The sequence below is a fragment of the Meles meles genome, chromosome 10 (genome assembly GCF_922984935.1).
Source record: "Meles meles chromosome 10, mMelMel3.1 paternal haplotype, whole genome shotgun sequence".
Classification (NCBI taxonomy): Eukaryota; Metazoa; Chordata; class Mammalia; order Carnivora; family Mustelidae; genus Meles; species Meles meles.
In genome coordinates this window covers 38,211,415-38,239,070 of record NC_060075.1, presented here as the reverse complement: position 1 = coordinate 38,239,070, position 27,656 = coordinate 38,211,415, and the positions used below count along the sequence as shown (strand labels likewise).

Sequence of the window (27,656 nt, the reverse complement as noted above, 5' to 3'; positions counted from 1 at the left end):
TAACCGCCCTGGTGGTATATGATTAAGTTGTTTTCCCAGGTGTTAGCTAGTTTCTTCTTATCTCAAGTCACCTACGCAGTGGTGCCCGATTAGGGATGCTCAGTAAAATGGCTTCCCGGCCTTCAGGATGGCCATTCTTATGTTAACCCACTCTTAGAGTGCAAGGTGCCAGCTTTTGCTTTGCCAAGATGGCTGTACTTATGTCAGGGCTAGACTCAGGTGGGTACAGCCTTGTTTTTCTTGGCCTCCACACCTGGAGCTGGTTTCTGGGACTTGTTTTTAAGTCCCCTGGGGGAAGGGGAGCAGGGACGGTTTAAGGGTTAAACAACAAAGTTATTGTTTAACCTCAATGGAAGCCTCTAGCTAAAATAGAAATATAAAATAGGTCCTTACAAGTTCAGCCCTTGGGCCTGAGATGGCTGCCCAAACTAAGATGGCTGTACTTACGCTAACCCACTCTTACAGAGTTATTCGTAGGAGCCACTGCTTGGAAGCAATTTAATGTCAATTAATAGGGGAATGGCCCAAGAATTATTATACTTTGCCTTTACATATATATTATATGCAAATACATACTACATATAAAGACAAAATAAGGACAATTTGTCCAGGTTTACTGTGATTATAACGGAGTAAAACATACACGTTGAGAACTGAAACTACGTACCTCATCCAGCTGTTGTCCACATGAGCAGGACTCCATATTCTAATGCTTGCTAGTGTAAGCTTACCACAAATCTCTTGGCAAGGCAAATAACTTTATTGTTCATAATAGGACCTTCTCAACAGATCCTATCAAATCATCAGTACAAAGCATCAACTGAAAGTTAATGTCCTAAGACTTCATGAACCCCTCAACCCAAAATTCTCGCCTTGCTGTTTCCATCAAATCTGAACAATTAATCATGATGTTGACCCATTTTTAAACAATGCCTGCTCATTGAAAGTCCCACCTTAAACAAAATTCTAAAATTTCCCTGAGGTCTGATCTTCCCCTTCTCTCCGTGACACAACCCAAAGCTCTACTGAGCTGTGGTGCACTCACTAGTGGCAAGGCGTCAGCCCTGCATTAGCAACAGGTTATGTTGGTGATATTTGGGCAGCCACACTCAACAATGTAGAAGAACTATGAACTAAATATATGTAGAAAGAAATGGAAAAGGATGTGTAAAAATAATAATTGTGTCAGGGATTGGAATTTGGCCATTTTTTTAATTCTCCTTAGGGTCTTCTTAGGTAATGAGGGCAAGGCTTACTTCAGTCAGTAACTAAGAATTCATTTTGGTACAGCCACATTTTATTATGTAAAGATCAAATAAAGGCAAAGCTGTGCAACTTGTTATTCTCTTCGTTGTGTTTTGTAGAACAATCAATAACAATCCTGAGAGAAGACTACTTAGGTAGGAGGGAGAGCTATTCATATTGTAATTATGCTTGTAGAATCGAAATACTTATGGGCTGTTGTAATGAGAATGATCCCAAAATGCTCTAAAATCACTTAGTTAATGTCGAGAAACAATCAGGAGGACATTGACTATGGCCTTTAAATGGGTTTTGGTATTTAATGGGTTGGAGGCTTTAGACAATGGCTCGCTTAGCATTGAGTTACATAAATGTTGTAAACCTAACACAGTATAGACACATCTCACAAAATTAAACGCCATCTTCTATTAACAGAAATCTTGTCGTCTATGGGTTTTCCAGTGTTGGTCAAATACATTTCCCATCTTTTCATGAAAATTGGGGAGAAAAGCTGGCCTGTGGATAGAGTTTGTCAGAGCTAAGAAAGGCAGTTATTCCTTTGTACGCCTGGCAGTTACCTGTCTTGTGTCAAGTACTCCAATGTAAACAAACATGGATGGTATTTTTTTTTTTTTTTTGGAGAGAGCACATGCGAATGCGCGCGCACACACACACACACACACACACACACACACACACACAGGAGCATCAGTATGTGGAGGGGGGAGTGAGGTGGGGTGGGGAGGGGCAGAGGGTAAGGGAGAGAGAGAGAATCCCCAGCAGGATCCATACCCAGCCTGGCGTCCAAGGGCAGGGGTAGGGGGGCCAGATCTCAGGACTCCAAGATTATGACCAGAGCAGAAACCAAGAGTTGGAAACTCAACTGACTGAGCCACCCAGGCACCCTGATGGCTTGACTTTTAAAAAATGGCTCTCATTAGGTTAATTAAGTCTAGCATCCAGGTAAATCACTTCTCTGTTGGTTACTACCAATACCATTACCTTTTCAACTTTTTTCTCCAAGGTATAAATAAGCTTTGTCTGGAGACATGCGTCAGCCAAGGCAAGACAAGACCAAAACAGGATCTATCAACCAAAGAGTCTAACAACGTCAGTCACTACGATCCGACCAAGAGATTTACGCAGCTTCTGTTGCAGGTAAAGACACATTGGCAACAGGAATAAAGACAGTTATATTAAGATTAATCAGGTAATTTTATTAAATATTTACCATTCAGCAGCAACCAACATGAACATCTGAGCTAACAGAATCTTTTGAAATGTTCTGCTATATAGCTGCTTCAGAAATACACACATGATAAATTGAACTGTTCATTGCCAAAAAACTTTAAAAAAAAATGGCTTCAAGAGCAAATAACACTGATTTACACAGTGCCCAAGCACTAGTCAACAATCTATTAAATTACAAAGGAAAAGGAAATCAAAGAAGCTTTGTTACCTTATGCATGTCAACTTATTTAAATGGAAGGCTTTACTTTTTTAAAGCAACAGGAATATGGAGCTTCCTATATGTGTGTGTGTGTGTATATTTTTAAGAATGTGGTTACAAACACAAAGTGTTATCATCAAAAGCAAAAGCTAGTCCAGAAATTCCCGACTGCAAAACTTGCAAGATACAAAGCTAAAATTCATGTTCCTTTTCTCAATAATGAATACTTCCACTAAACATAAATATTTTAACATATATTAATTTTTCTGACATTCATTCAAAACTGTAAAGTCAATATGGCAGAATTATTGTTAAAAGCACATATGTACAAATATTCTTTTTCCATACATAAAGTATTTGGCATAATTATAACAATCATACTGCATCCACAACTGTTTGCTTTTATTTGTACTTTTTTTTTTACACATAATGGTATCTCTTATTAAAATTAACCAGTTATGTACAAAAATACTTGAACATTTATCATAGAAAACCTCTATAACCAGCCTCAACAGCATATACCTGCTGAATGGTTTCATTAAGAGAATATAAAAAAGTGGTCACTGCCTTCCAGGTAAGCTATCAACAAAAACAAACACGGTTAAACTAAAATGAGCTTCCCAACAAAAGAGGGAAAATATTTAACGGTATGATTTAAAATATAGTTCATATTTATTGTCCATTGAGTGTTAGAAACAGTCAATAAAAGAAAAAAACAAAGATACAAAATACATTCCTACATACAAGGTGCTTTTTTCTCACTCCTGCAACTGTGGCTTTAGCATCCCTACCTCGATCTGAGATGCTGTGCAGCAATACTCAAGCCAGAGGGGTCTACAGCCTTCTCACCCTTCAAAAAACAGGATCCGCCAAGAAGACAAGCTCTGGTAGGAGCTGGGAGAGTTGTGAAGAATATTCTATTTGGCGCAGGATTCAAAGTTAATGCCCTTACCTTTTGAAAGTCCTTTTGCCATTTAATCATGCTAATATATTTTCTCCAAGGTTTTTTTTCTTCATTTACGCTATTGATTTAATACTGTCCTGTATTGATTCCTGAATTCTTGTTAATGGGACACATTAATTTGTGCCTATTTAACACGTGAACATCTGCTCTTCTTCAATGACAAATGCTGCAGAGGAAACTATCAAGTACGGAAGCACAAGATTCAAGTAAACACTTCTCCTGGGGTCTTTTGCTTAATCTAGCCGATTGGAACTCTGAAAGTAAATTGCACCTTGAATAAGAAATACAGTAGATGCCATGATGCCAGGGTACTAAAGGATTTACCAACCGATTCACAAAGGTAGAGTTTTAAGACAGTAGATGGTGGTCAGATGTCAAAAGCAACCTTAAAGAGTTACTTTGTTTCAGGAACAAAATAACTTGCAGTCCTAGTCCTTGCAACCCCTTAAGTATATTGTCTGAGTAGCCCGCTTTAACTTGTAACTCTGTTGGTGTGCACAGATTGGTCTATTTACGGAAAGAGCCAGAAATCTCTCCTTATGTACAGAAGTCTTCTAAAGCAAGGATCATTGTGTTAGGATGTGCATTGACTTTAGTAAGCTTTCTAGGAGTATCAAGTATTCAGTAAAAAGTATACAACATCATCACGCGCCTATTGTTCGACAATAGCCTATTGGTTTTAAGATGAAACTATATAAAAAAGGTGAACATAAAAAGATACAAAAGAAGTTTTTAACGCTATTTACCACTTTCAAATGAGAGACATTGTAAGGGAAGTGAGCCATACTTCATGGAACATCTGGCGTTTGAGATCAGTAACTTTTAATATTGTGCAACATATTAATAAGCAAGTGTTAATTCCATTCATTGAAAGACAAATCTGAGTAAGTTATTAAAGTGCCTACACTAAATGTCTCCTCGTCCTACTGCCTATTCTCTTGTAAACTGCCAGGACTCAGCGTCGCCGCCGGGGACCAGCAAAGGGACTCACAACTGCGAGACCTTGCGGGGCAGGGGCCGGGGGCGCGGGCCGGGCTCAGTCCTCCGGGTCCCGTTCTCCAGGTGGCCGGGCCGCGCCGCCAGTGGCTTGGGGGGCAGCGCGGGCGGCTCGGCCGTGACCGGGATGGAGAGGCTGTGAGGTAGCGGGACCGGCCGCCGCAGAGTCCGCTCGTACACGCTGTAGGGCGGCGGCGTTTTGCTCTCCTTGCGCCCCGGCTCCTCTGGCCCGCTGTAGCTCGACCCCGGCGCCGACTGTTCGTTCACCTGATTTTCGAAGCCTGAGGTTTCCGAGGTGCTACACCGGCTGAGAGAAGAAATCCCACTGCTGTAGCTGCCCGACAGGACCGGGGAGTTGGAGATGAGTCCTGGGGAGTGGTACTCCACCGGAGAGGGGGTGAAAGACTGCACGGAGCCCTGCGCGAAGGCGAGAGAAAAGCCGGAGGGGAGACGCGGCAGAGTCATCAACACTGTCTGGGGCTGCCCGCGAGCCTCCCGCCCTGAACCCCAGCCCTCATCCCCGGCGCTCTTAACGGGACTTTACGTGGAGACAGAGCCTTGAAGGCGTGGGGGCAGTACCTTAAAAGTGAGGCCTTTCCGGTAGCCCTTGTGCGACCTGACTGGTGTCCTTACGGGAAGAAATTTGGGTAGAGAGGCCCCAAAGGTGCAAAGACCGCGTTAAAGCAGAGGGAGAAGGCAGCCCATCTGCAAGCCAAGGAGAGGGGCCGCGGGAGAAACCAAGTCTCCCGAAACCTTGTTTTTGGATCCTGCAGCCTCCTGAACTGTGAGAAAACATCCCTGTTGTTGAAGCCGCCCACACTGTGGCGCTTACTTCTGGCAGCCCTGCTGTGGGACTAATGCACACAACCCAGCCTCAGATCGGAGGCCAAGTCCTCTCCGCAGCAAGATGGACTTCGGGCATTCACCTGCTATTCCCTCCGTTCACCTTGCTGGCCATTCTACTCTTTTTCCGGGCAGAAAGAAGTGAAAAGTAATCAGGAAGAAAATTCAGAGGTATGTAATTAGTCCCATCGTTTGAAAGATAGGGAACCTGCAGAAACAACGGAAAGCTTGGGCCGGTGCCAGTTTCCCCTTCTAGCTCAGCAGGGATGGGCTCGGAACTGGAGGACAGGAGCCACAGCAGCCCGACCTGGGTGGGCCTCCTACCAAAGACCTCGGGAGGAGGAGTGAGGCGCCCTAGGCCTGCACTTGAGTTCTCTCCCATTCCTGACCCCTGAGCTGAAGGAGCAGCACTCGGGCAGCTCTCCGGCTCCTCTCTGGCTCTAGACTGAAATGGGACCTGTTTCTTCTGGCATGTTTTTAAAGAAACTGACTTGGTTACTAATTCTGTAAAATAGGAAGATTTCTCATAAAACCCCAATATTTTTGGAATTACATTGAAAAAAAAATAGAAGTTCTAGCAACAATGGCTTGCTTTCTCTTAATGGGGACAATCTTTTGAAACAGAAGGGGCTTTCCCCTGGAGATCGGGCATGAATTCTGCAGTTTACTTTGGTCTTCACATTGTGTTCTACCAGCCTCCTTTGCTCACATATGTTAGTGGTCTACTCTGTTGGCATCTGAATTTGCTAATTCCCCAACTGGTGTCCTACGGAAAAGGAGTCCCAAGTGATGCTCTGTGAGAGCAGGGTTCTACTGGGAAATGCTGCATATTGTGTACTCCTTGAGTGCATTCAAAGCATAGTAGCATGTTAAAGTCTTACAATCAAGAAAATGAAAGGACACCTCAGCCCAGGGTTTTCTAAACTTAGCTGACCACAGACCACTTTTTCATTTATTGTGTAATGGCCTCTAAAACTATATGGAGAGTATTTCTGAAACGCTATCCTAGACTAACTCTACCTTGGTCTCTCTTTTTAAACAAAATAATGCTGAGAGACACAAACTCATTTAGCAGGAGCCTAAAATGAAGTGTTGCCAATTAAGGGATCCAAATTCACGCTGTTCACTGTCAAAAATCAGACTGCAAATTTAAATAAGGCAGGTAAGCTCACTCTTCTCCACAGGATTAACTTCATCATTTAATTGCTGAAAAAAAACTGAGCTGAGGCAGCAAACTGCATTCTAGTCATAGCAAAGCTCGTAACTTGGTAGCACTGTGCCCCCTAATGTAACACAGGAGTCATAACAGAAATATGCCATTTGTTTTCTCTCCAAACCGTTTGTGTAGATATGGCTGCAGAGCTACCTCTGGCCAGTAAGAACATCACCAGCTCTGCAGAGAGAGAAACCATATGCCACCTTGCCAAACGGAACTGTTTGGTAGCTGCTTGAATATTTTCATACCTTCAGTTCTTTTTACAGAATCAGTCTCGTAGACTTGCTGTCTTACTACTCTACAAAATCAAGTTGGAAAATGCAGATGTTAATTGCATAGCAATATGTGGGAGCTCCTTGTGAGTAAGGCCAAATGTAGGATATGGAAACATGTTGCTTCCTTTCCCATCACAGCAACGTGACAGTCTACGGCTGCCCCAGCTAATGCAGTCACGGGTACGTTATGATTAACAGATGCATTGCAGAATGACCAAAAAAAAAACCAAAAAACAAAAAACAAAACCCACACACACAAAAAAACCAACCAACCCCCTTCCCCCTCAAAAAACCTCAAAAAACCAAACTAGCAAATAATTTGCACTCTCCAGCAAATTTCTACATCAGAAACGTTGGCAATGCAAATGAAATCACACTTCTTTGCAATTTTCTCCATTTTGGGGCTTTTGTTTTCCAGAGTCTCAGTTTCTATCAGCAACTATCCTTAGCAACACAGATGCATTGGATCACGACCTGCCCCTGTGAGTTTTTAGAAGCTAATTTGTCTCTTTCTTTCACATTAGCAAGAAATACCTTCTCAACAAAAAGGACACAGAGCATGTAAATCCTCACTCAGATTCAAAATCATTCTTTTAACACCCACTTCAACCCCATATTTGCCTCTGGTGCGACGGCTCTGAACACCAGTGTCTGTAGGTATTGACAATCCCTGCAGCCAGTCTGATTCAATTTGGATAGAGACTAAATATTATTCTTTACCTTCATGAGGGATTTTGTATGTTTAGAGATGTTAAATAGCCTACGTTTACCTATCAATTTAAATGTGTCACCTTTAAAGCTTTTCAATTTGCTTCCTAGAAATTTTTTTACTCCTTTTACTGCCTTGTTTTTCAAGATCGAGTATGTATCTCAAATGTAAATGAAAACATTAGTATAAAACATGGAAGGAGAAAAAGTTGGGTTTGACTTTGTCAAATGGTTGGGGCTGACAGAAGCAAAAGGGCCCAGGAGACCCTTTACTGTGTTTGATGGCTGAGTTTTTAAATTTTTTTTTCTTTCTCTCTTTTTTTGATGTCCCTGAAATCAAAAGACCAGACTGATCACATCCTAGGAAATTCAGTGGGACCATATTTCTTTTCTAATTCAGTGTATACAGAGATTCTAGTCCATACATTTTCATTGCCACTATTTGGGGAACGAGGCCAATAACCTGAACCCAGAGGGCCGTACTGATGGAGGAGGCTCCCTGGCAGGAAAGCCCGTTTTCTTACCAATCTTCCTCCACCCCTTCTCTAGATGTTCTTTGCCTGGTCTGTACCTGTGAAAGCAGCTCAGTGATGAACCACAGATGAGTCGTAAGGAAAGAAGGAATGTGGAGCTAGTCTCCAGCCTGAGTCTAAATATGAGTCTGTACCTTCAATGGAGATCTCCCAGCAGGTGAGGGGGACACTGACGTTGTATGTCTTGCTGGTGAAGCTGTAAACAGAGAGGAATGCTTTGAAGTGAGAAAAACCAGAAGGTTCACTAGCTACACATGCCTTCTGTGTACAAACCCATATAGATGGTCCAGTGCCTAAAGACCTCCTAGGCAAGGGGGGGCGGGTAGATAGGGGAGAAACTAAATGATGCCTGTCTGAATCAGACTCCTCACCAAGACACGGGAGAATTCGTGAAAAGTCACCAACGCGTACATGATGCTATACAGAAGGGACAGGAGCTCGAACTGGTCCAATGTCCCATTTTCCAGAAGCCCAGATGCTTTTCCACTGCCTGATCTGTTTCAACAGGTGCTTTTAGGTGTGATGTGCCAGGGAGAAGGCTTTGGAAAATAGCTGCCGACTTTGAGCAGCAATGGGGATACTCATGCCACCTAGACAGGTTAGAAGGGGTCCATGAGAAGAAACTGACACCAGCCCCCGCCCTCCCATCCAGTACTCCCCAAACAGAAAACCCTTGGCCACATCCAAACAAGAAGTGAGAAGTTTTCCATTTCTCCCCTTTATGCTTGGACTCAGGTCTTCCCTTTGTCCCAGGGCGGTGGGGGCGGGGTGGGGTGGGGACCGTGCTCTATGGATGTCATCATCACAGCAACGAAGTGCTGACTCTCTATTTCCTCCCCCTGTGTTTCCTAGCCCTGCAGCTGGGATGCAGCCCATGATGGCCCTGCTCTGTGTGCTTGGAGGTCAGGTCCAGCCCCCTGGAACACAACCACGTACACAGAAAGCTGCCGTGACACAGCCAACACGAGGAGGGTAAGCCAATTTCCCAATTCCACTACAGGGGTTTCACTGAGCTCAGGGTTTGCTGCTCTGTGATCAGCCGCCCTTCTCCCAGCTGCCAAAGTGAGGTTTACAAGGCTCAAGAAAACTAGAAAGAGGCTGAAGGAAATACAGACAGACAGTTACAGATCCCGCGACAGTGACCACAGATGACATGAGGACAGACCAAGGGAGCAATCAGTGCAGAAGGGAGGGCAGCCCTTCCAGGTAAAACCAGGAGAGGTGAGGTCACCTGTGGTCTCGTGAACGAGAGGGAGTGGCCCTTTGTGGCCACGCAGGGGTGGGCAGCACCTGCTGCTCTCAAACACCGGTGTCAGTGTTAGCCTGTGGGTTGCGGTGGGGGCTGACAGAAGAAAATCCTGTGTGAGCGGAGACACAGAGTGCTGATTGGGAACTGTGTTGCTGCCACCACTGTGTGTGGTCCAGGTTTACCGCAGCATAGGCTCCTCTTCCTCCTGACCCCGGGCATTCTGTGACCGCACCACGTGGTTCCAGAGCAGCCCTTGTAGCCATAGTCTGTCCACAGAGCTTTTCTAGAAAGGCCTTCCCCCCTCAAGAGACCTAAAACAATGCCATCGGTATCCTTGCCTCCAAGTTTGACTGGGCCTAGGCTCTTACCTACCATCAAGAGTTGTTCCTCTGAAAATGCTTTTCAAGTTTCTGACATGAGTGATACAACCAGTTTAAACTGGAGACTCCTTGAATATAGGTACAGCATGAATAAGATACAAATAACTTGGCTGATGAGTCTTAACCGTCTCGGGCCACAGTGGTATTCAGATGTGAGTTATTGATGAAGCCTAGTTATTTCTTGTTGTGTTGAAAAATCTCACATGCTTTTCAAAACCTGTTGGTGACTTTCAGCTTTGACAACTATAGAACAAACTGGGTAGCACACTGTTTGTTGTTTTTTTTTTTTTTTTAAACAAAGTCAGTAAAAAAAAGAAAACAAAGATGAGATGCTAAAATACAGCAAATGGAACCTGAATGAGCAACTCCAAAAAATCTGCTCTTGCTTTTAGGCCAGTTGTATTTGTAAATTCCAGAACTACTCTAGATGTGTGCACATGTTGAAAAGACTCTCCCCATCACCAAGATAGGCAGATTCAGCAGAGGAGGTCTTAAAGACTGTACCTTATCAAGGTTACCAAGCAAATGGCTTATTCAGTTGGAAAGGGGGGTCTATTATTGCTATAAGCTCATAAAGTTTCTTAAGAATTTTCAGTGGTTCTCAAAAATCTAGAAGGGTTTGGTAAAATACCAATCCTAGGGCTTTACCCTGGAACAGGTGATCTTCTGATTCAGATTTTCTGATCTGATTCAGATCTCAGATCTTCTAAGTTGAACCTAAGAATTTGCTTCTTAAACCATCACCTGAAGGGCTGCAACCCCTTGAGAAATCTCACATTTTTTATAAGTTTTATTTACTTAAGGGCACCTGGGTGGCTCAGTCTTTAAACATCTCCCTTGGCTCAGGTCATGATCCCAGGGTCATGTGGTCGAGCCCCACATCAGACTCTCTGCTCAGTGGGAAGCCTGCTTCTCCCTCTCCCACTCCCCTTGCTTGTGTCCTGCTCTTGCTGTGTCTCTCTGTCCAAAAAAAAAAAAAAAAAAGTGCACATGCAAGTGAGAAGGTGAGTGTGGGGAAGGGGTACAGGAGTAGGGAAACAATCTCAGGCAATCACTGAGTGCAGAGCCCTATGTAACATGATATGGGGCTCGATCCCACGACCCTGAGATCACGACCTGAGCTGAAATCAATAGTGGAACACTTAACTGACTGAGCCACTCAGGCACCCTGAGAAATTTCACTCACTCCTGGATACAGACCTCTCTACACAAGGGACAGCAATGGACGCGAGGTTAGTTGCTTCCCACAAGCTTATCAAAGTTACAGTTAGTCAGTTCCTATTTCGGGACTATGTGAAACTCTGGCATCAGTCCCGAGTAAGAATGAAGTGGCTGAGTTAGCAGAGGTTGGTAAGAATGAGGTGGTTCAAGCAAAGGACAGAGAAAATACTAAGGGCTTGGCAAAGCTTAGGGTACCTCCCCAAAGTTTAAGGATGGTGCCTAGCAGGAAAACACCGGTCTATGGAGTTCATAAGGAACGGAGTACAGTCTGACTTAATGTAGTAAGAAATTCAGGAAAGAAGGAAAACACTATGAATGAATTAAACTACTCAGGTTTTTACCTCAGACACCAAATGCCTACCTTTCTCTGAGGAATTCACGACAAGCTGGAGTAGTCATAAAAGTTACTTTATAAAAGTGACTGTTCAAATGCTTCAAATACCCACCAGTTTGTGTGGGTCTTGGAGGGACAGGGGGAGAGATAATTTTCCCACTATCCGACATGTTCTTGGCTTCTTTCCCACTGTCCAGGCTCCAGCTGCTAGGGGTGGGATTCACAGCTGGAAGGGAATAACACAGCTAAAAACACATGGTCCACTTTGCCCTTCGAACACTTGCGCTCTTAGAAGAAAGTCAAAATTATCCAGAATGAAAAGATCAACTGGATTAAAAAACAAAAACAAAAAAACCAAAAAACCTCCTAAATACTAAACCTTTAATTTTCTACCTCACAGTTGTAGTTGACATTTAATTGGGTGCTAGCATGTCTGTTTATTTCCCCTCAAGCAGTCAGACAGAACTACAGATCTCCACAGGAGAACGGTGGAATCTTGCTGAGAATTACAAATGTGTTTAGATAAGATAACAGATGGGAGGACACAGTCGCCGAAGTATTTTATAAGTCAGTTTTTAGTGGAAACTTCTGGACAAGTGGCACCCAAAAAGGGGGAAGACAGTAACCGGCTAATATTTCAACTACCTGGCAGGATGAACCACACCATCCTGTTGACCAAATCTTTGGCAGAAGGACCCTTGTTCCTGAAATCAATAGATTAGATTGAAGTATGTCCTAAAAGAAAGTAATTTGGAATACGGACCGTATCATTCCCTTTTTTTAATTTGTCTGTTCCATGCTTCAGTAAGATGCAGAAATATGGAACAACTCCTGTTAGAAGCAAGGGCAAGACACACAAGATTATAAATAGCTGCTAGGAAATCAGGTTTCCAAAAGCAAGTCTTAAGACTGCTAGTGGTTTGCTTCCTGTACAGACACTGCCATCTGATGGACACAGCTGGGATTTCAACATTTTACTCGAAATCACATTAATTTCAGGGGATGGAATGACCACTCTTAAAAATTAATTTTTCTCAGTCTGTTTTAAATTGGCTTTGTGGTTTTCCTTGGTAGAAGGGCTGAGAAAAACGCTAAGCTCTCCAGGCAAAGATTAACATTCAACATGTAACATTAAAGCAAAATTTGTGTTTTAAAATCATTTCAGGTACCATCTCACTAGTTTCAATCTCCCAAGGAAAGTTTTAATGTTAATCTATCCGTGTCGTCCAAGGACAATACAGTTTAGCCTCTTAATGATTAAATAATTAAAGTACACTTTACGGGAACATTTCATTAGCGGCTCGAGTCCTGGGCGTACAGGACTGCTCCGAGTTTTGAGGCTTGACCCCGCACGAGGCAAATGGGTGACTGGCTGCCGGCCCCCACCTGCATGGTGGAGGGAGTCACACTGAATCTGCTCTTCATCTCCTGTCCTGTTGCACAGACCGATGCTAATTAGCTATTTAAACAGCTACGCATGGGTTTCTCATTTTTTTGTGTGACCTTGAGGCAGGTTACACTCCATTATGCACTGGATTGCAATTCCTAAGTAGTATAGGAGTCCCCACAAACAACAGATGAACTGGCAGAGCAATCTCTGTAAGGGAAACAAAAGGTGGGACCAGGGAACCCATCTGGGAAGGTGCTATTTTCACTGTGCCGAACAAGTCGCCTCCTCGGCAGCTGTTTCAGGGAGCATAGGCATTGCCTTGGTGACGGGACCCCAAAAGCCATTTAACCGAGGGGTTCCTAACTTGCTCAGATTCTGCTGTTCAATTCTACAAGAAAACAGGTTTGAAAGGATGCGTCAGGAAAGACTGTCTTTCATGAACCCCCTGAAGCGCACATTAGTCCTGATCACTAAAGATCCGGAGATCTGCCTTCCACAAAGACACACAATAGACTGGAGAAAATGAGGACAAAACAAAGCCTTACACCTGCTGGGGGCCAATGAAGGGGCTGGCTTTATACCCACCTTTTTCAGGTGCAGAAAGATTCGGGTCACTGCGTGGCAAGGCCCCTTCTCCAATATGATTAAACAGCAGCCTCTGCAAAAGTACAAGAGTCTGTTTTTATGGCGCACTATGCCATGATGGGAGACCTTCTAGAAAATGAGATGATTGTCTCATAACTGAAACTTTTGGTTCAAAATAATTTTTATATGGTACATGATGAGCCTGGGAACCAAGAATTCAATTATATTTAAGGAAAAAAGGGGAGAAGAGTCTTAAGTTTAAAAAGTTTGTATTCAATTTTAAATATAAGTGGTAAATAAGTTTTCATAATACAATGGAGGAAAAAACAGTAAGCAGTGGTTAAGCTATGGTGCTCTTTATAAATAATGCTAGACTGGCAGTATGAAGCATAAGAATTAAGAGATATTAGCTCAAAAAATCTCTAGTGAATGGACATGTGTTCGGTCCTAGGTTAAAAACACGAAATGGACAATATTCTGCGGCTTTTAACCCACAAAGATGCCAGTTTTACATGGTTCCACCTAATACATTAGAAGAGAAAGGGCAGGACCTTAAAAGTAGATGCACCATAGCAAAGTGTATTATTGGGGTTTTGGCAATGACACACTGCTTCACATTTTACCAAAAGCGGAAAAGCCGGAGGCTAATCAAGGAAGGCTTTCAGAGTCCCCCATGCTGGCAACACGCGCACTCCTGGAGCAGATGGAACAAAGTGTGAAATTCCCTTGCAACAGCAAGTGACAAAGGGAAGGAAAACTGGTGAGCTGGTTCAGCCAAACGCACTCAGAGAGAATTTCTGCGAGACAGCAGTGTTGCGCAGAGCAGGCATCCTGGGGCTTTCGGGAAGATTACACAATCAGCAAAGATAAACCAATCAAGCCACATCCCACTCGCTCTCATCCATTTCCAGATGCAGCTACAGACTTCTGCCAGGGTGGTGTAGAAAAACAGAAAAATTAGCCGGAACATAAATGAATACTGTTCTCCGCTCCTAAATTATTCCCAAATCACTGGTACAATGCAGGGCTACCCAAGAATCTCCATGTTGGAAACCACCCTTCACAGCCCCTGAAGTGCCCAGAGAGCCGAGCCCTTGGCCCTGCCCTCACCTGGACTAAGATGGATGGATGTGGGAAACAAAGGCAGAAGAAAAATTATTAAACTTCCTTACTACCTACAGCCCATTGACACATCCTTGAAATAGGCAGAGGAACATTCCTCTAGTGACTCAACTGCCTAGATGTTGACACTTTGCTAGGGACAAAAGGCAATCCTAGCCTAATCCCTCCCCCAACCCCTGGCCCCCAGGATCCTGTAAGTCTACTTTAACATAGAACAATTCTTTTGGAAACTTCCTTTATCTCTAACCCCTCCCCCACAGATACATGTTGGCAATCATCCCACAAGCATATCGCCCACCAATATAAATCTGAACCTCTCATGACTCAGGTTTTATTAGATGGTAATAAATGACCTTTTTCCAACAATAGCTAGTCCCCTCAAGGTCCTGGAAACCTTGCTTCCAAATTCCTTAGAGACTTAAGCTATCCCTAAGCCCCTCCCAACTTGAAAGTCTATAATGGGCCACTCCTCATGACCCTGGGGGGCAGCTCTTTCTACCCATGTGTCCTATCCCTGTTCTTTAATAAAACCACCTTTTTGCACCAAAGATGTCTCAAAAGCTCCTTCTTGGCCATCGGCTTCGAATCCTAACATCTTTCCTACATCAGGATCACTTCAAAATCAAGTCCTGGCAGGAGCTGAGGACCATGGGCCTTTACTCCTTGGGGTACAGAGAAAGCCTGGGCCCCCAACTTCTCTTCTCTCAACACATTCAAGAATGGCAAAGGTGAACAGAAATTGTCCTTGTGCTCCTGGGTACCTCAGAAAGGAATCAAGTGAAGCTCTCTCAAACTAGGTAGCGGCCAAAAGAAAGGCTGCTGGACAGATCATGTTTCTCAAGGGTCTTTGGCTAATGGAGAAAGTCGCTTGAAATTCCTGGTACACACACGCAAACACACACAGACACTCCAGCTCATTCACCTAATTACCCCTTGTCCTGTTTAAATATAGCAGCGATGAACTAGAGAGCTAAGTCAAGGAGGGAAGAATCATTTCCCATTTTCCGCTCCGCCCGACTGCTCAGGCAACAACCTATGTATCTGTATCAGAAATATGGCTCCAACAGAAACTGTGAACAACAGGCATAGAACAGAGGTTCACTCTTCACTCAGATCGACTTGTTGTCTAACAAAGCCCATCTGGTTGCCTCTGGCAGGTACCGGGTTTTTCGGCAGAGATATGTAAGCAATTCCAGACATCGGCTTGTTTTCTAGGATCTCCGTCCCCCAAGGACTACCTGAGAAGGTTCCACAGGTGTTGGGTAGATGGCACTGCACGGTCTCTCTCTCGGGGACAGGCAAGAGTTTTCTCGGGAATGTTTGTGTTTGTCAGACAACAAGGGGGAAGCTGGGAAGAGAAGAAAAGGAAGGATCATCAGGGTGAGGTGCTGGACCTGCCCGGAGGACAGGGCTTGTGTGCCATGGCCACTGGCCATCCCTCAGGAACCCGAAGGCCACAGCTCCCACGCGGCACCCTCAGTCAACCCCACACTCTGCCACTGACCTCTGGCGCTCGATGGGGCAGAACTTGTCACATTAGGTGAAGCAGAGTGAGTCGAACTCAAGCTTGAGGTAGATGGACTTGGCTGCAAATACACAGGAGCTGCTGTCACCCACGGCTTAGAGACTCCACACAACACGGACATAGTGAAAACAAAATCCCTGCCCTTTCCTTTCAGAGGAGCCAAAAAACACACCAGAAAATGAAAAGCAAAGGGCCATTTAGAACGAGAAAAAAAATCTCAGACTGAGAAGGAAGCCTGTCTGAATCACGAATTTGAGATTTAAAAACAAAATACTCTGGAAAAAAAAAAAAATCTGAGATTTTGATTCCGGCCAAAGGAACACATTCACGTTAGTTTCCGGGACACCCTGGGACCGAGGAGCAGGTAGCAGTGCCCTTGCCGACTAAGGGACATGTGGAAGGACTCCAGCCGAGGCCACAGAGATAGGGGAATGCTTCTAAAAAGCAGAAGACACCTTCTTGTTTTCTTCAAAAATGCGCTCAAGGCATAAATTTGGCAGTAGGTGCTATGCCCCTTTTCTAAAGGCAGCGGTGAGGGAAATTTTAGCTGCTTCTTACTAATCAGTGTAAATACTTTATTATTAGTAGGGTCTGAATAGAATTTTGTGCGGCAGAAGTTACCGTAACTAATGTCCTTAAAAACTATTTTGTTTCTTCAGTAAAACTCTTTTTATTATGAAAATTTTCTGACAGGAACAGAAGTAGGGGAATTTTATAACGGCCCTGTCAACCATGTACTATGGAGCAAAAAGGCCACTTAGCAAGGCTAAGAGGCAGCTAGTGTGTGGTGACAGGCTCCCAGGGTCCCAAACTGAAGACGCAAACCAGAGGCAGGTTTCAAAGCCAACCCTGCACAGCGTCCCTGGGCTTTCCCGTTCTTGCTCACGTCTTCTGAGAGTGGAGGGGGCAGTTTTGGGAGAAACCTCTTTGGAGGGTCCAGAGACCAACAAAGCAGTAAGAGTGTTTAAAGCTTTGTCCTTAACTCAACGTTCTTGCTCGCAGATCTGTTCATGAGCCCAGCAGACTGAACAGAACCTCTCATGATTGAGACAGAAAAGGAATACACACGACCAGACGATTAAAAAGCCAATCAAGTACCTGCATGTTAAAGACTTCATCAGAGCTTTCTGATTGCCCTGTAATATTGCTTACTTCAGCAGAAGCTTGTGAGGACAGTGAGGAGGAAGAATATCGGTTGACAGCTGGGTAACTTAATGGGCTGTTTTGGGGGAAAAAAAATGGTCATTAACTCAGTCTCTGAATTGTACTTTATCGCATGCTGGTGTGGTATAAAACCAAAGGAAAAAAAAATATACATCCCATTTTGTTGTCTCCTGTTCGCCTCAATATAATCAAACGTTTGAGTTTATTTATTTCTCATGCTGTTGCTGTTTTACCAGTGACAGATGTCTGCAGCTGCCTCGCAGGTTAATTATTTCATTAAGAAATAGGGTATTTGACAAATTGTGCCATAAAGAATGAGAGAATCATTCCAGATCATCTTGTGGGGATGCCAAATTGTAAGATAATTCAGAATATGACTTACCTGCGTCTAGGAATTACCCTGGTACCATCTGGGCTCATGGAAGCAGGGGCTGAGTTTCTACACACGCGGGGGCTTCCATTAGGAAAATGGACTGGACTGGCTTGTATACAAGCAGAGAACTCCTAGAGGGGGAGTGAAGGAAATATTTTAGATGAGCAATAGTAGGGGCAAAAATAACTCGTGAGGTATTTTAGCATATTGTTATGAAATCTTTATGTAAGTTTAAAAAGGTTAAGTTTTGGTATTATAAGCTTTCTCGCCCTTGTTTGTTCTCATAAAAGTTGAACAGGGCAAATAGAAGATGATGCAAAATTTTAATACTGGAGGACTCCATGGTAAGATGGTGCAGTTTGGTAGAAAAACCAAAAGATGTCACTATTGGATACTTCATCGTCCCTCTAACAAAAAGCAAACCCGCAGTGGTCAGACTGCCCCCTATGGACACTCTGGGTACGTACCTGAATCCCTAAACTTGACTTCATCACAAAGAATTGGTCGACCAGCTTTTTGTGTAGGGGTCTCATATCTTGAGGTACAAACTTCTCGTGCACGGCTAAACCAAATTCTAAAATCTGTGCCTTGAGAAGGAGACAAGGAAAAAACCCACATCAATGAGTAACTCCACCAAGTGCCTGCTAGGGGTCAAGCACTGTACCGTGCACTCCGCATCTGCTATAGCTAATCCTCTCCACCCCACAGAGGAGCAATCCTTCATTTACAGGTGAGGTTCAGAACAATCCCGCATATACTAATAGACAAAGGGGGAATTCAAACTGAAATCTTTCTGATTTTCCTGCTACCCAAAGTTTCTTTGCCGTATATTTTAGATCTGGAATAACAACCCTTTTAAGCACTTATGTGTCGCTTGGCCCCTGTCTACATTGCACAAGACTGGGAAGGAGCTGCTCCTCCCCAAGGGATCTCTTCTCTGGATGACACTCCCTTTCCTAGGATACTCTTTCTCTTCCATCTGATTCTGCTGTGCCTAGCCATCCCCTCTCCCCACCCCCAAGATTTCCAAAATCTGTTGAGGAAGACATGCAGGTAAAATGGGAACAGAAATTCTATCATAGTTGCTATGCTTTTTGTTTTTGTTAAAGAACGATTATTCTGGTTCACTTATTAATGCAATAAGGAGCCGCTCCTGCTTAAAAAAGGGGCGGGGGCGGTTTCCAGGGGTGAAGTCCCAAAAGAGATAAACACAAACATTCAAGTTTCTTTTGTTCTTATAACTATGAATACTGCTTAATTCCTCTGAGTGTCAACTGCCTTTTACATTTAAAAAAAAAAATACCCCGTTACTAAAGTGGTCAGAAAAACAAATTTTGTGGACTGTGAGGAAAGCAAATCATATCATCATCACACTGGGTTTTATCTTTATATCTTGTGAAGATTTAAGATTGAAAGCTCAGGTCAAACAGGACCGAACCTGGTGGGTTAAAGCGTCCAGCACCTTCTGTAGGGGGACAGGACTGTGGCAGCCCCTATCCACTGCCAGCATATCTGCATAAAGATAAAAATACCTCAAACCTCAAGGACACCTTTAAAGGGAGTAGTGAGGGAGGAAAAAAAGGGGGGAGTAGTGAGGGTTCAGTGGATATCTGAGGGGTAAAGGAAAGGTCTGATGAAGGGAAAAGGGCGTGGAAGAGTTGACCTCAAGGGTAGGAATCCAGTTTTTAAACACTCGCTATAAGGCAAATTCTGTTTTGTCCAAATCACGTTGAAGGCTGGGTTCTCCCAGGAGTTGACTCTGGCATGGAGATGAAGATGTTTACTGAGGAGTCATCTGGCATCACTGTCTGTGTGAGGGAGGCACAGAAGCATGACTGACTAAAAAGAATCTGAGAACATGGCTGTCATGTCAGCCTCTGCCCACACCAAGGGATCTCTGGGCCTCAACCAGGAAGTCAGAATTGTGTTGTGTTGGGCCCAGATGGCTGGGCTGTCTGTCTCTTCCTCAATCACTCGATGTGGGACAGCCAGGAAGGTGGTGATGTTGGGCCAGGCAGCATTCAGCAGCTGAGGCAATGGCTGAAGGACTGGAGCACCAACAGTGTCTGTCGATGGCCACCACTCCCAGCAGCTGGCTCAACAAGTCCTTTCTGGAAGAGCCACTGGGGCAGAGCATCTCCAAGGCCCCCAGGTAGTTCATCTGAATCACCTCATAGAGGTCCAGCCGAGGATGGTGGCCTCGGCTAGCCTAATCCCCCACTGCTATGGTCTCAAAGAGATGGTGTGATCGCCCAAAGTCACATGGCAGTCACTTGGACCGCTTATCCTATGATAGAGATCTAAAGTCTCCTATATCAAGGCTCTTTCCACAAGGCGCTATGAACATCGGACAGGATGTGGAGGAAACAAAAATTCCCAATTTTATTTTTCTTGAGAATCTTCTTGGCCCTTTTAATTTTAATGCCGGGGAAAGAATTCAGTCAGACTGAAAACATCAAGTAAGAGTCCTGCAGTGAGGCAAGCCACTGGCAAGAGACTGTGCTCAGGTTAAATACTGATTTTTGAATATCAACAAAGGCCATAGTCATTCCATAATCCTAAGAACTGGATAAACTAACTTGCTCACTTCTAGTATCTACATGAGCCACAGGGCCACATCGAGAACTTAACTTATTCTCGATTTCCTTGCCGGTCACCTTAAAGTAACTCCTTTCTCTTTTCCAGAAGCTGCATAACTGACCCTCTTCCAGCCATGGTACCTGTCCATGGCCACTTCTGTCTCCCCAGTATTAAGTTCTGTGGTTTAATCCTGCAGAGCATAAAATGATGAAAATCAGATCCAACCTCATCATTTTCTTACCCAAAAGGGCATGCCTTATTTTTTTGATTAATTTGGTATTATCAAGTAGAAGGAGATGCTTTGGTCACATTTTTTCATATGTATTCCACTGTTTATGAGTGTTAAATGTCCTTATTTCCTATTTAACTCAGCCTCTTAACTATCATGTCTCCTACCTCAGGTTTTCAAACCATTTTCAGGCCAAGAGCTAGCTGCAGGAACACAGCAGGCAAGAGATTACTCTACTTCTTTGTGCTTGCCGGAACTATATAAATAAAAATAAACTATGCTTTTTTGGAATAGAAAATGATGCGTTTGTTATCTCATTTTATCCATATCCTATCATCTATAGGCTTAGTCTTTGTTTTAAAGCAAAGTCTATTGATTGCCCCTTCACTGGAACACTTAAGTAAGAATCTCATTCCTTCCCTTATTCATTTACCTATTCATTTATTTTAAGTTGGCCTGAACTTACATGAGCCCAAAATTTTGAGTGAAAAGTTGGCATCAAGCCTACAGCAAGCCTTTAGGGAGAGAATGTTCAAACAGTATTCCAAGAGACTACATGAAATTGTCTGTCATAAGGGGCTGCCATAATTTACTCACTGTTAAATTTATTTTTGCATCGAACTGGAGAGTAGAAGTAAAATTGAGCAAGTTGGAATACATTACAGATGAATCTATAACCTTTGGCTGACCGCTTCTATTAGAACACTGATGTAGAAAACCAGGGAGATGGGTCTTTGGGTAACCATGCATATCTAGGCAAGAAAAAGCAGGTGACCGGCTTCTGTCCCCAACTTACCTGCTCAAGCATCAGCTCTCTTAACCGTGCAATTTTCTCTCCATCTTCAGGGTGACTTAAGATATATTCTTTGACAAAAAATGCCTAGAAAGAGGATGGAGAGTCAGTTTACTTCAGGAAAGTTAAAAAGTGAAAGACACAGCTGCTTCTAAAGCCCTGGCATCTTGGAAGAAACACCACTGTCAACCACACTGGTAGGGCAGGAGGAACGACTCCTACTGTGGGCAGCTGGTCAGAAAGGGAATACAAGGAAAGGATTGTTTAAGGGAGAGCAGCAATTGTATAAATAAGTATCTTTGGTAAAGCAAGCAAATCCAAATCAATAAGCATTATATCCTAAAATAAAGTGCTTTAAGATTCAGTGTGACAGGGTGCCTGGGTGGCTCAGTGGGTTAAACCTCTGCCTTCGGCTCAGGTCATGATCTCAGGGTCCTGGGATCGAGTCCCACATCGGGCTCTCTGCTCGGCAGGGAGCCTGCTTCCCTCTCTCTTTCTCTCTGCCTGCCCTCTCTGCCTACTTGTGATCTCTCTCTCTTGCTGTCAAATAAATAAATAAATAAAATCTTAAAAAAAAAAAAAAGATTCAGTGTGACAAAAATGGTGGCCTCTCACCTTCCAGGCTGCTGTGGCTTTCTGTTTAAAACCACAAGGGCCAATGAAAAGTCTGTTTAAAGTTATCTTCTAAACAAGACCAGACATGTCTACGCCCGTGAACCTCCTTGGTCAGGGAAATGGTTTAAGGTTGACATTTATTAAGTAATTTTGATAACCTGACCACTTTATTTATCCAAGAACACACACACACACAAACACACACTTTAACCTCAAAATACGACATATTGGAAAATGGTATTAACTAAGTGTGCATCGCAAATGACTATCCGTTTCCTCTATTTAACCAAGAACTCTGTGTCAATTGTAACCTTATATTAGCATGGGGATTTGTGTATTTATTTTGAAAAAAGACTTCTGAGGCCCTAAGAAATCAATTTAAAAACTTTCAAACAACAATACCTAATCCTTACCTCTTGATACCTGGAAACTCCACCATTAACCGCAGCATCTATAACTCCATTCAGGCACATGGTCAAGGGATTAATATTCTGCATCTGTCTTGTCTGACACTGACTAATCAGAGTCTTCAGCTGCTGATTCTTATTTTCCAACACTTCAATTGCATTTTCCAGAGGACTCATTTCTACCTGAGAAGCAAATGCACATAAACATATTTTGGATTTTGTGACATTTAAGAAGAAAGTAGATTATCCATGCTCTGAATTATCTGTGCTCGCCTTTGGCTCCAATCAGTATCTCCACCAGGGGCCATACAGTAGACTAGACAAGGATGTGGAAGACAAATCAGCTATTCATTCAAAGGTCTGGAAAGTGAAGGTGATTAGACTGAGTGGTTGAAACGTGGCAGGGATAACCAACAACCATCAACCCTCTATTGGCACTGCAACAAGCCGTGTAATCCTTAAAAGAAAATCCGAGGATCTCATGTCTGTTAAAACTCATTTTTCTTTTCTTTTGAAGGACTAAATATTCAGGGCCTTGCATATTATTATCACCTTTTAAGTTGCTTACTTAATGCAGAGCATCACAGGAGATACAAAGATGCATACATTACAAATCCTCTGATGTCAAGGAGTTTCAGCCCAGTTGGAAAGATGGGACATATGCCCATATGGACCCCATATGCACATATAACAGCACCATAAGGTGGCACAGGATGGTACTCGGTTGGGAGTTATGGAAAATAAGATAATCGTATATGCTGTAGGATCTATTTGTTGAAGGAGAGCCAAACAGAATTATAATGATTTAAAAATTCGAGGTTATATGGGGAACCTAAATGTGAAAATGATGAAAATGTTCTTCAAATGTTGAACATTGTGGCCAGTACTGTCATTGACATTCTCTTTGAAGAGAAGGTCTGCCAAGTTCTTAGCTGTAAAGAATTCAAGCTTACAATAAGCACATTTAAATATTGTTTTTTTTCAGTTAAGGAAACAAATTAGATTTTTAAAGGTCACTTACGTCATCTTCAAACAACACTGAAAAGTACTAGACTAATTTGACTATGTCAAAATTAAGATTATACATTCATTAGGAGACAATATGAAGAGAAGGAATGATAAGCCAGAAAGGAGAAGATATTTATAACTTATAAAACCTCAAAGATCCTATGTCCAAAATATATAAAGAACTTTCAAAACCAAATAAAATGGCAAATGGCAAATGACCCAGTAAAAAAATGAGCAAAACACCTCCATGGACACTTTATAAAGGAAGAAATCCAAACAGCCAGTAAATACATGAAAAGGTGTGGAACCTTACTTGTGATCAACAACATAAAAAATAATACCACAGTAATATACTACTAAACACTCACTAAATGACAAAAAAAAAAAAAAATAGGACAACAGCAAATGATGGTGAGAATGTGTTACTAGACTCTCTCAATTTTGGCTGTTGGTATTTCAAATCGTTTCAATCACTTTGGAAAACAGTCTGGCATTATCTACTAAAGTTAATGATTTCTTTACTATATTTCACGGTTCTACATGCAGTTCTATGTAGGCATATATATGGAAAAAAGGGGAGTAGGAGAAGTGTGTAGATGTGTGTGAAGAAAATATGCGTACAAAAATGATCATAAATGTCTCAAAAATCCCTGTCTGTTGATAAGAGAATGCATAAATATATTGTGGTATGTTCACACAAAGGAATAGTACCTAGCAATGCAAACAAACTTCAGTCACAGGTAATAACATGGACTAACATTACAAATAATATTGAGTGACAGAACCAAATTAGAATATACACACTATGACACTGTTACATAAAGTTTGGAATCAGGCAAAACTAAATTGACTTGTTTTAGAGAAAGAAACTTAGAGGATCAACCAAGGAAGGGAACGGATACCATAAAAGTGAGGACAGTGGTGAGGTAAGAGAAAGGGAGCGAGTTGTCACTAGAAAAGGGTACATGAAAAGCCTCTGGGTGCTAGTAGCAATGTTCCCTGACTGAGCACTGGCAAGTGGGTATTTACTATTTATGACAATAAACATTTGTTTTATAAGCACAAAAGCTAAACCAGAAAGTAAAAGGCTGAGGACTTGGATGGACTGAAAGTTAAAAAGACATCTTAGACAGCTGGACAGCAGTTGGCAGGGGCTGGGGAGGAGGAAGGGGGGAAACGTTCAGTGGGTGTAGAGTTTTCGTTTTGTGAGATGAAACTGATCTGTTGTGTAAGAATGCACACACAGTTAACTCTGTCGTACTGTACACTTAAAAATAATTAAGATGGAAAATTTTATGTGTTTTGGCCAATGGTTAAAAAAAATGCTCATCTTTACAAATTCAAATGCTACTAATACGAAAAAAATTTAAAAAGCAAACAAAATGGGAGAATAGTCCAAGACGGCGGAGAAGTAGGAGATCTTAGTTTCCTCTGGTCCCAGGGATTCAGCTAGTTATCTATCAAATCACTCTGAACACCTGTGAACTCAACCGGAGATCTAAGAAAAGAATTGCTGCAATTCTACAAATAGAAAAGCGACCACTTTCTGCAAGGTAGGAGGTGCTGAGAAGCAAATCTGAGGGGATATTTTGGAAGAGAAACTGGGGGAGGGGAAGCCTATGGAGCTACTGGAAAGTGACATAGCAGGCGAGCACAAAATCGGAACTTTAAGAAGTCTGCTATGGTGAAGGACGCCCCTGCCTGAAAGCAGGGCAAAATCCTATGAGGGAGAGTATGGTCTCAGGATCCCCGGAGTCAAAGGAAGATCAGGTGACCAGTGGGGCAGAGCTCCTAGGCATCGGAGCAGGGAAGCCGGCTGTAGTTAGCAAGCCTAGGAGTGGGCTATGAGCTCAGTGCTGCCATATACCGCAAACAGCAGCACAGTCTGTGACTGCTCTCTGAGCAGGGGCCCAGCAAGCAGCAGAACTGTGGTGAGAACCCCCTTCCTCCCCTGGGGAGGAGTGGTGCAAGTACGTATCACAGGAGTCTGCAGGGTTTGCAGACTCGAAAAGGGGTCGCACACCTGAGGTCGAAACACTCAGTCACAGGTTGGGTGAGCACGGAGTGTGGGTGGAGACTAGGGAGACAGGAGTGACTGACTGCTTTTCCCTGAAAGTGCACTGCAGACTAGGACCCTGAGCTTTGGGTTCTGGAGCTGGAGATTGGGAAGTCGCCATTTTCATTCTCATCCTCTAAAGCTGGCGCAGAAAGACTTCAGGGAACAAAAGCCACTTTGAGAAGTCTGGAGCCACTTACTTATCCTGGCCACTGACAAGGGTGGTATAATACCACCCAGGGAAAAGAGACCCGAGAATCAGCACAACAGGCCCCTCCCCCAGAAGGGGCCAAGACCAAGTTTACTGATCACAGAGAACTGCAAAACTCCAGTGGTAGGGGAAAACAGTATACAGAATTCATGGTATTTTCCCCGTGATTCTTTACTATTTCAATTTTAATTTTTTTTCTCTTTCCTTTTTCCACAAATTTCCTACTTTATCAGCTCTTTTTAAAAAATCTTTTTAAATTTTCATTTTCAGAGTTACATTCTATACTTTTGTTGCATTTAATTTTCTTTTTGTATATGTATGTTTTTCTTTCTTTACAATTTTGGGATGCAGTTTCTTTTAACAAACAGACCAAAATACACAAAGGATATAGTGTATTGCTCTGTTCTGTTCACTTGTCTGATTATATTCTCTTTAAAAAAAAAAAAAATTATTATTTTATCTTTTTTGGTTTCAGCTCTCTTCGGATTTGTTTAGTGTCTATTTCTCTGGGGTCCTTGTTGCCATTTTAGTATTTTGTTCTCTTGTTCATCTATTCTTCTCTGGACGAATAACAAGATGGAGAAACTCACCTCAAAAAAGAGAACAAGAGGCAGTACTGACTGCCAGGGACCTAATCAGTATGGATATAAGTAAGATGTCAGAACTAGAGTTCAGAATAACAGCTACAAAGATTCTAGCTGGTCTTGAAAAAAGCACAGAAGACACTAGAGAATCCCTTTCTAGAGAAATAAAATAACTAAAATCTAACCAAGTCAAAATCGAAAAGGCTATTAATGAGAGGCAATAAAAAATGGAGCCACTAACTAGAATAAATGAGGCAGAAGACAGAATTAGTGATATAGAAGACAAAATTATGGATAATAAAGAAGCTAAAAAAAGATAACTACTAGATCATGAGGGGAGAATTTGAGAGATAAGTGATACAATAAACAAACTATATTAGAATAATTGGGATCCCAGAAGAAGAGGAAAGTGGAGGGTGGGGTGGGCAGAAGGTATACTAGAGCAAATTATAGTGAAGGACTTCCCTATTTTGGGGAAGGAAACAGGCATTCAAGTCCAGGCGGCACAGAGAACTCCCTTCAAAATCAATAAAAATAGGTCAACATCCCACCATATAATAGGGAAACTTGCAAATCTTAAAGACAAAGAGAAAAATCCTGAAAGCAGCTCAGGACAAGAGGTCTGTAACCTATAAGGGTAGAAACATTAGGCTGGCAGCAGACCTGTCCACAGAGATGTGGCAGGCCAGAAAGGACTGGCATGATATATACAGAGTGCTAAATGAGGGAATTATGCAGCCAAGAAAACTTTATTCAGCTACATTGTCATTCAAAAGAGAAAGAGAGACAAAAAGGTTCCAGGACAAATAGAAACTAAAAGAACTTGTGATCACCAAACCAGCCCCATAAGAAATATTAAAAGGTATCCTTTAAGTGAAGAGAGAGCCCTAAAGTAACATAGACCAGAAAGGAACAGAGACAATATACACAAACTGTGACATTGTAAAGTAATACAAAGGCACTAAATTCGTAACTTTCAATAGTTACTCTGAATGTAAATGACCTAACTGCCCCAACAAAAGACAAAGGGTACCAGATTAGATAAAAAAGCAAGAACCATCAATATGCTATCTGCAAAAGACTCATTTTAGACCCAAAGACACCTCCAGATTGAAAGTGAAGGGGTGGAAAACCCTTTACCATGCTAATGGACATCAAAAGAAAGCTGGGGTGGCAATCCTTATATCAGACAAATTAGACTTTAAACCAAAGACTGTAATAAGAGATGAGGAAGGACACTATATGATAATTAAAGTGTCTATCCAACAAGCTTTAACAATTGTACCTATTTATGGTCCTAACATGGAAGCAGCCAATTATATAAACCAATTAATAATAAATTTAAAGAAACACATTGATAATACTACAATAATAGTATGGGACTTTAACACCCCACTCACTGCAATGGACAGATAATCTAAACAGAAGACCAACAAGGCAGTAAGAGCTCTGAATGACACTTTGGACCAGATGGACTTCACAGATAATTTCAGACCATTCCAATCTAAAGCAGCAGAACACATATTCTTCTCAAGTGTACCTGGAACATTCTCTAGACCAGATCACATACTGGGTCAGAAATTAGGTCCCAACTGGTATGAAA

General features: G+C 42.6%; 1 protein-coding gene across 4 annotated transcripts in view; it reads right to left on the bottom strand.

Annotated features, from left to right (window-relative positions):
- Positions 1-2,442: 2,442 nt before the first annotated feature.
- Positions 2,443-27,656, bottom strand: part of DOCK4 (dedicator of cytokinesis 4) — a 432,562-nt gene continuing 407,348 nt past the window's right edge. For 2 of the 4 annotated variants that reach the window (XM_046020394.1, XM_046020395.1), the window contains 11 exons: positions 22,201-22,377; positions 21,176-21,259; positions 18,038-18,157; positions 17,580-17,701; positions 17,132-17,252; positions 16,013-16,094; positions 15,747-15,856; positions 13,387-13,459; positions 11,524-11,637; positions 8,362-8,423; positions 2,443-5,069 (listed from right to left, as the gene is read on the bottom strand). In XM_046020394.1, the coding sequence (XP_045876350.1) occupies positions 4,644-5,069; positions 8,362-8,423; positions 11,524-11,637; positions 13,387-13,459; positions 15,747-15,856; positions 16,013-16,094; positions 17,132-17,252; positions 17,580-17,701; positions 18,038-18,157; positions 21,176-21,259; positions 22,201-22,377 (1,491 nt within the window). In that variant the 3' untranslated portion in view covers positions 2,443-4,643. The remainder of the gene's footprint in view (positions 5,070-8,361; positions 8,424-11,523; positions 11,638-13,386; positions 13,460-15,746; positions 15,857-16,012; positions 16,095-17,131; positions 17,253-17,579; positions 17,702-18,037; positions 18,158-21,175; positions 21,260-22,200; positions 22,378-27,656) is intronic. The other 2 variants (XM_046020396.1, XM_046020397.1) reach the window with 2 other exon arrangements.